Source organism: Mustelus asterias, chromosome 8 (genome assembly GCF_964213995.1).
Source record: "Mustelus asterias chromosome 8, sMusAst1.hap1.1, whole genome shotgun sequence".
Taxonomy (NCBI): Eukaryota; Metazoa; Chordata; class Chondrichthyes; order Carcharhiniformes; family Triakidae; genus Mustelus; species Mustelus asterias.
The window spans coordinates 87,506,147-87,515,253 of record NC_135808.1 but is presented as its reverse complement, the minus strand read 5'-3'; the positions used below and the strand labels follow the sequence as shown (position 1 = coordinate 87,515,253).

Below are 9,107 nucleotides of genomic sequence, written 5' to 3'. Positions count from 1 at the left end.
ATTCAACACTCTTTAGGAATAGGTCCCTAGGTTAAATCAGAATCCCACTTGTGCCTGTTTTGCAGTATTGGGTGCAAAAAGGGTATGATCTTTAATATTCTATGAACTAGAATTATAAATACCATACTGTTGTAAAGATAATGCAAGATATCTTTGTTTAATTTAGAAATGATTGCTTATTAAATCATGGTAGTATGCTTTGTATTTGTCAGGGAACATTTGTACTTTTTCACTTTATCTCTGCTTAGTTGTGGAGCAGAATATTTTCCTTATACAGATTGTTGAACCCAATATGCCAAAGAAAAATTTCAATAAATTCTGCTTGATTAAAAACTTTTATCTGAGTAAATCTAATTGTCATGCTTCCATTGTGCTAATTTTTGATTTTAAGTTTTTAAAATAATTATACGTAAGATATAATTTCATTTTATTTTACAAAAGCATGGTGTTCAAGGCCACTATTTTACAGGAATTGCATAAGTCAAATTTTATTATTTGGGATTTTGAGATTTTTAGCAGTGTTTTGCAGATCGCAGTTGGTGATTCAATCCATTTGTATGATATAGTGGTTTACTGTGGCTGAACTATTAAATTACTCTTATTACATAAGAATTATAGGATTTATACCAGTCTTCTAGGGGTAAAATTCTGTCTAGCTGTTCTGTGTAAATTATAATCATTGGCTATTGGTGATGATCTATGAGCACCTGAGTGGATAGATTTCAAGAGGAATGACCTCCAATATGCCACTTTCAGGAAGAACATCTTGCTGTTGCGAAGGAGCTATATTTTTTTTTAAAGTGAAGAGGAATTGGGATGTGGAAGAGAAGCTGGAATTACCAGTTGACTTGTCTTCAGAATGTAGTTTGCTGTTGTTATGCCAATTGTGTGTTTGGTGTATTGAATAAAGGGATACTTATAATTGCCTAAGCCGTTGATGTCTACTGGAGGAGACCTTGACAGAGAGAGCTGTTGGGAACTCCTTACTGGAATTAAGTACAGTTTTCTATGAAAAGATGAGTAGTGTGTCCTGGGAAGGTATGTGTAACTTGTGCATATATATGATGTGGTAAGATGTGTAAAATATGTTTAAACATTTTCTTTATTCCTATGCAGAATATGAGCATCACTGATAAGCCAACATTTAATGCAGCTCCTAATTGTCCTTGAAATGTTTTGGTTTTGACACCATAATTGAATGGCTTGCAAAGCCATTCAGATGCAAGGGAAATGGGTCTTCCAATAAACACTGGAAAACTAAAATCCTCTCCCTCTTCCAGCCAACTCCCACAGCACAATGCCATCTCCCATCAAGATGGCTAGATTCTGGAAAATATGGACCATTTCCCATATCTTAGAAGACTAAGGAAATTTGGCATGTCAGGTACGACTCTCGCCAACATTTTCAGATGCACCATAGAAAGCATTCTTTCTGGTTGTATCACAGCTTGGTATGGCTCCTGCTCTGCCCAAGACTGCAAGGGACTGCAAAAGGTCCTGAATGTAGCCCAATTCATCATGCAAATCAGCCTCCCATCCATTGACTACACTTCCCGCTGCCCCGGCAAAGTAGCCAGCATAATTAAGGGCCCCACACACCCCGGGCATTCTCTCTTCCACCTTCTTCCGTCAGGACAAAGGTACAAAAGCCTGAGGTCACATACCAACCAACTCAAGAACAGCTTCTTCCCTGCTGCCATCAGATTTTTGAATGGACTTACCTTGCATTAAGTTGATCTTTCTCTACATCCTAGCTATGACTGTAACACTACATTCTGCACTCTCTTGTTTCCTTCTCTGAACAGTATGTTTTGTCTGTATAGCGTGCAAGAAACAATACTTTTCATTGTACGTTAATCCATGTGACATTAATAAATCAAATCAAATCTTGGGAACCTCCTGGATGAAGGCAGATATGGAAAATGAAATCCTTTATCATCTCCAATGTGTCAATTCAGCCTTCAGTTGACTGAGGAAAAAAGAATTTGAGCACTTCAACCCCGAGGCTTAAGGTTCACCATGCAGCAGTGACTCCTGTGTTCTAATATACTTCTACAGCAGGCACTTCTAAAGCACTGGAAATGTGCCACCATCAATACCTTTGTAATGTCCAAGATCATTTTGAAGTGGTTCTTGCCATAAAAATGGGGCTGGAAAGATAGCAAACAGTTTCAGTTTGGCATTGGATGTGAACCTGATTTTTTGCAACTTGTGCTATCTTCCCAGCTCACCATGCTGATCAACAGGTGTGAAGAGGTGGTAAGATCATGCTCAGCATCTCTGACAATGCAACACTACCTCCATGAAATACTGAGGTGCAAGCCTGGATTACATGCTCAAATCCTGGTGTGGTTTTGAATCCATAAATTCCTAACTTGTAAATTAGAAAGCCATTAACCAAGGCAAGCTGACACTTCAATTTGCTGTATATGTGGACTTGTCTTTATCTTGGTATGAAAGATCAATTCTAATCTGAATGTAGAATTACGTTGAGAATTGGTTTTGTTTGTATAATTGAGAGTAAATTTGAGAAGAGTCAGTCAACAAAACCTGAAAAGGGACACATTTAAAGTGCTTCCTTTATAAATGGGGGGAAAATTCAGTGCCATTTTTAAATCAGTTCAGTCATTTTGTTTCTTTACTGTTGTTTTCCTGAAGTTTCATTGTTGCTAGTGGCAATATATGCCAGATTGAGGGATGTTAATGCTGGAAAATAGAACACCGTCCTTTTCAGAAATCCAACTAAGTGCCCTTTTCTCATGAGTGATTTCTCTTTTGTTCTCTTTGTTAAAAACTATGCTCTGCTTCACTTGGATTTTTGTGCTACCTGCTATCAGTCACTGAGGGCCACCTCTGAAATTTAATCTCTAAAATTAGCTGCTCAGAAATATACAAAAAAGTCCTGATAACTGACCACTTTTAATTTTGAAACTCAGCAATGGAAGATTCTAAATGAATCTATGGGATGCCAACTTTGTGCCTTAGACCATTCTCTTTTTGTCTTAAACTTTTATTTGCTTGTTGGCCCTGCTGTTACTAAGCATTGTGCTATTTATAAGATGCATAATTAATCTTCTGCCAAATTGTTGCAATTCTTTTCATTCCCTGTGGCTTTTCATTGCTTTATTTATGATATTTTCCTCCAGCTATTGTTTTTTGAGAAGTGCAAGTTGAGTTTCATTAACTCTGTAAGGAAATCATCAAGTCAAGCAGACAAGTTATTGCCTGATTGTAGGGAACAGCATAAATAAATAAGTGATAAAATACCTTAAGATATTTCTAATCCACCACCTTCCTCATCTTTGTTTAAATGCTTTAATGGCTGTAGCATTTTACCATTTTAAAAAAGGTCTCAATACTAGTTTAAGAAATGTAAAAAAGTGAATCACTGCTGACATAGATTTTGAGATTTTAGATTTGTTTAGGAGTGAGACTATGTTAGCTCTATGGTTGTGAGAATGTGAATTGCTTTGAAACAACATATCTTGTGTTACACTAATCTGATTGTAATAAAACAAGGAAGAGGTCTTTCAAGAAAATTCAGAGCTTCTTGTAAATAGCAAAGTAAAACTTGCGGATTTGCAAACTGAAAGCAGCTATTGTTTTCCTAAGCCTCAGTGATTGGCCAAAATATTTGTTTAAACCTCTTAAATTTGCAATGCGATTGAGCATTGTTCTATATAATACTTGTGAAATGCAAAAAAACAGTTTGTTGAAAGTGGAGTTTCCATCAACTGAATTACCTCGATGGCAAATCTGTAAGTTACAATTTCTCAGTAAGAAATGATATTTATTTGCATTATACTGAAACAAACAAGCTTCAAAGTGTAATTAGTTAATTGGTGAAACATGTAAATCTTTCAGAATCGAACATCCAAGTGGTGGCTATAGGAAATTGTTTGAAACAGTAAAGGAAACAGCTCAGCCGCTACCAGCCTGTGTTACAGGTTTGTTATTTATTATTTAATTTTGTTTTTGGGAATCAAATTTGCAAAATTGAAAAAAAATTAGAAACTTTTGTTGTTCTACTTGTGCTTTAACACTTTTTATCAAAGCTAATTTGTATTTTTCTTACAATCATTAACATTTATCAGTAATGCACAAAAACTTACATGATTTGTTAAAGAAATCTGTATTTTTAATAATTGTATCATAGAATCTACAGCGCAGAAGGAGGCCATTTGGCCCATTGAGTCTGCACCGACTCTTCAATGAGTCTGCACCAACTCTTAATGGATTGATTCCTGGGAAGATATTGGTTAATTTTTTAAAAAGCCAACATGGGGTTGTTAAAGATGAATCATGATTGATTAAAAGAATAATGGAGAGGGTTGATGAGGGAAATGAAGTTGATGTGGGTGCCACCTTTTAAGAGGTGTTTATATAAAATACCACATAATAAATTTATCAAAATTGAATTGAAGAGAAATTTCTTCACTGAAGGTGGTGAATGTGTGGAATTCACTACCATAGAAAGTAGTTGAGGCCAAAACATCTGATTTCAAGAAGAAAGTAGATATAGCTCTTGGGGCTAAAGGGATCAAGGGATATGGGGGGGAAGAGGGGATCAGGATATTGAATTCAATGATCAGCCATGATCAAAGTGAATGACAGAACAGGCACGAAGGGCAGAATGGCCTACTTCTGCTTCTAATTTCTATGTCTGCATGAATTCTGTGGGATTGAAAGGACAAAGACTGCATATATGAAAAATTGGCTAAGGGACAGAAGAGTAGTGTTGAACAGTTTTTAAGACTGGAAGGAAGTATGCAGTGGTGTCTTGATATAAAGACACTGCCCTTTTTGATATTTTAATGACTTAGAAATTATGCTATGTATGTCAATGTTCACAAATGACACAAAACTGAGAAATGTACAGTGAGGGGGATTTGAACAGATTTCAGCAGATCATTGATGGACTAGTAAAATGGACAGACACATACTGGATGTAACTTACCTCAGAAATGTGTGAAGTGATTCCTTTTAGTGGGTAAAATGAGGAAAGGCAGTAGAAGGAAAAGGGTAGAATTTTAAAGGAGACGCAGGAACAGTGAGGGACACAAGGACAGCCATACACGAATCTTAGAAGATGGCATGAGAAATTGAGAAGTCATATGGGATTCTTAGTTTTGTATATAACAGAATAGATAAAACAAGTATACTAACCCTTTAAGAAAATGGTTATTGAAGTTAATATTCATAATATTCAACTGGAGTATTGTGATAAATTCTGCAACTTTTGTATATAATAGAATAAACAAGCAAGGATACTAATCCTTTTTTGAAAAAAACCTAACACTTAGCTGGAGAATTGTGATCAATTCTGGAACTGCACTTTAGGCAGGAATTCAAGCTTTGCAGACAGTGAAGAAGAGATTTACTAAAATGGTACCAGGGATGAAAGAAACATAGAAACTAAAAGCAGGAGTAAGCCATTTGGCCTTTCAAACCTGCTCCTCCATTGATTTTGGCCAAGGCTGATTATCAAATTCAATATCCTGATCCCACCTTCCCCCATCCTGCAATATCACTGGATCCTGTTAGCCCCAAGAGGTATATCTAATTTATTCTTGAAATCACACAAAGGTTTGGCCTCAACTAATCCTGTGATAGTGAATTCCGCAGACTCACCACTCTCTGGGTGAAGAAACCTCCCCTCACCTCAGTCCGAAAGGTTTACCCCTCATCCTCAAACTATGACCCCTAGTCCTGGACTCCTCCATCATTAGGAACACTTTTTCTGAATCTACCCTGCCTAATCCTGTCAGAATTTTGTAAATTTCTATGTGAGGGCAACAGAGCCATCGTCTGTCCCTTCTGAAAGTTGAGTTGAGGGACTAGAGAAGCTGGTGTTGTTCTCCTTGGAGCATAGAAGGTTAAGGCAATTGATTTTGAACACCTCTGGGAAATGTTCAAAATTATGAAGACTTTAATAGAGTGAATACATAAAAACTGTTTAGAGTAGAAGGACAGTGACCAGAGGACATAGCTTTAATATAATTAGCAAAGAAACCAAAAGTTACATAAGGAGAAAATGATTGTACACTATGAGCAGGATGTACCGCACCACCTGTGGTGTGTTTTGCGGTGGCAAAAGCAGCCCACCATTGGCCAATAGCAAGATTCACTGGTCCTGCCACTGTCAACAGGTTTCCCATTGTTTGCAGCTTCCACTGATGAGGAACCCACGGGAGGGGGGGGGGGGGGGGCGGGTTCGCCATCAGCGGGACCTGAATATCTCACTAGCAGGAGTGACTGGAAAATCCCCCCCCCAGTGAGTTATTATCATTTTTAAAATTTCATTCATGGGACATGTGCATCGCTGGTTGGCCAACATTAATTGCCCATCCCTTGCCCTGAGGATGAAGGGCTGAGGAGAAGCCATTCACTTGCTCAGAGTGTAAGAAGGGTTTTATTCAATTATGCAGCCTGCTGGGACACCAGCAAGTTCATACGGGTGAGAAGCCAATCATCTGCTCTGAGCGTGAGATGAGATTCAGTCAGTCATCCCAGCTGCTGACATACCAGTGAGTTCACAAGTGATCACAGGGTTTGGATTCTGCTGTTACTGCTGCTGTTAATCACAGCCAGGACTGAACCATGTACTTGGAGGGCAGTTGAGAGTCAACCACATTGCTGTGAATCTGGAGTCACATGTAGGCCAGACCAGGTAAGGATGGCAGATTTCCTTCCCTAAAGGTCATTAGTGAATCAAATGGGTTTTTCTGACAATATTAATTGCACAGATAGGTGTAAAGGGGTATGATATAGTTGGCATTATGGAGACATGGCTCCAAGGTTAGCAAGGATGGGAACTACACCTTGAGGGCTATTCAGTGTTTAGGAAGGACAGACAGAAAGGAAAAGGTAGTGGAATTGTATTGTTGATTAAAGATGATATTGATACAATATTGAGGAACGATATGAGCATAGATGATGTGGAATCTGTGTAGGTTGAGTTAAGAAACAACAAGGGGCAAAAAACATTGGTGAGGGTGGTATACAGACCACCAAACTCTCGTGGTAATGTTGGAAAATGCATTAGATAGGAAATCAGAGATGCATGTGTTAAAGGAATATCTGTGATTATGGGTGACTTTAATCTGCTTGTTGGGAGAGTTTAATTAGTCACAGTACAATAGAGGAGGAATATCTAGAGTGCATATGGGATGGTTTACTGGAGCAATACATTGAGGAACCAACAAGGGAGCATCTTGGACAGGGTGTTGTGCAATGAGAAAGGATTAGTTGGCAATCTAGTTGAGAGAACCCTTGGCGATGAGTGACCATTAAATGGTAGAATTCTCTGTCAAGGTGGATAGCGATGTAATTGATTCTGAGACCAGGGTCCTGAATCTCAATAAAGGTACCTATGATGGTATGAGGCATGAATTGGCCATGATGGACTGGGAAACATTACTGAAAGGAAAGACAGTGGACAGGCAATGGCAGGCACTTAAAGAACGAATAGCTGAACTCCAGAAGTTGTTTATTCCGGTTTGACACAAGAGTGGTAAGGGAATTATGGCCAAACCATGGCTTATGGGGGAAATTAGAGATAGTATCACATTCCAGGGAGATGCATACAAATTGGCAAGAAAAAGCAACAGACCTGAGGATTGGGAGCAATTTAAAATCAGCAAAGGAGGACCAAGGGATTGGTTAAAAAGGGAAAAGTAGAGTATGAAAGTAAGCTAATGGGGAACATAAAAACTGACTAAAAGTTTCTATAGATATGCAAAGAGAAAAAGGTTGACAAAAACAAAAGTAGGCCCCTTACAGTCAGAAACGGGAAAATTCATAACAGGGAATAAAGAGATGGCTGAAGAATGAAATTTGTACTTTGCTTCAGTCTTCACAAAGGAAGATATGAACATTGTACCAGAAGTGCTGAGAGAAACATGTCTTAGTGAGGAGCTGAAGGCAATCCGCATTAGTCGAGAAATGGTTTTGAGGAAATTGATGCAATTGAAGGTGAATAAATCTCCAGGTCCTGATAATCTTCATCCCAGAGTACTTAAGGAAGTGGCCCTGGAAATAGTAGATCCATTGGTGGTTATTTTCCAAAATTCTTTGGACTCTGGACTGGTTCCTACAGATTGGAGGGTAGCTAATGTAAGTCCAATATTCAAAGCGGGAGGTAGAGAGAAAACAGGAAACTATAGACCAGTGAGCTTAACGTTGGTACTGGGGAAGTTGCTAGAGTCTCTTATCAAGGATTTCATATCTCGGCATTTGGAATGCAATGGTATAATCAGACAAAGTCAGCATGGATTTACAAAGGGAAATCATGCTTGACGAATCTATTGGAATTTTCTGAGGAGAGTTTTTAGAGTTGACTGAGGAGAGCCAGTGGATGTGGTTTATTTGGACTATCAGAAGGGTTTTGACAAGGTCTCACATAACAGAGTACTATGTCAAGTTAAAGCACATGGGATTGCAGGTAATGTCTTGAGATGGATAGAAAGCTGGTAGGAAGCAAAAAATTGGCGTAAATGGGTCTTTTTCAGATTGGCAGTCAGTGACTAGTGGGGTTCTGCAGGGATCTGTGCTAAGACCCCAACTGTTCACATTATATATTAATGATTTGGAAGAGGGAACTGAATGTATTATCTCCAAATTTGCAGATGATACAAGTTGGGTGGGAGGGTGAACTGTGAAGAGGATGCAGAGTTCCTTCAGCGTGATTTGGACAGTCTGAGTGGATGGGTATGTGCATGGCAGATGTAGTTTAATGTAGATAAATGTGAGGTTATCCACTTTGGTAGCAATAATAGGAAGACAAATTATTACTTGAATAGGTGTAAATTGAGAGAGATGGATACTCAAAGAGACCTTGGAGTCCTCGTGCATCAGTCACTGAAAGTAAGTGCGCAGCTACAGCAGGCTGTAAAGAAGGAAAGTGGTATGTTGGCCTTCATAGCGAGAGGATTTAAGTGTAGGAATAGGGATGTTTTGCTGCAATTGTATAGGGCATTGCTGAGGCCACACCCGGAGTATTGTGTCCTTATCTGAGGAAGGATGTCCTTGCTATAGAGGGAGTACAGCGAAGGTTTACCAGGCTGATCCCTGGGATAGCAGGTCTGTCAGATGAGGACGTAACCGAC

At 38.7% G+C, this 9,107-nt stretch overlaps 1 protein-coding gene across 1 annotated transcript in view; it reads left to right on the top strand.

Annotated features, from left to right (window-relative positions):
* Positions 1-3,665: 3,665 nt before the first annotated feature.
* Positions 3,666-9,107, top strand: part of rpe65c (retinoid isomerohydrolase RPE65 c) — a 45,031-nt gene continuing 39,589 nt past the window's right edge. The window contains exons 1-2 of the mRNA XM_078219378.1: positions 3,666-3,758; positions 3,865-3,947. Of these exons, the coding sequence (XP_078075504.1) occupies positions 3,748-3,758; positions 3,865-3,947 (94 nt within the window). The 5' untranslated portion in view covers positions 3,666-3,747. The remainder of the gene's footprint in view (positions 3,759-3,864; positions 3,948-9,107) is intronic.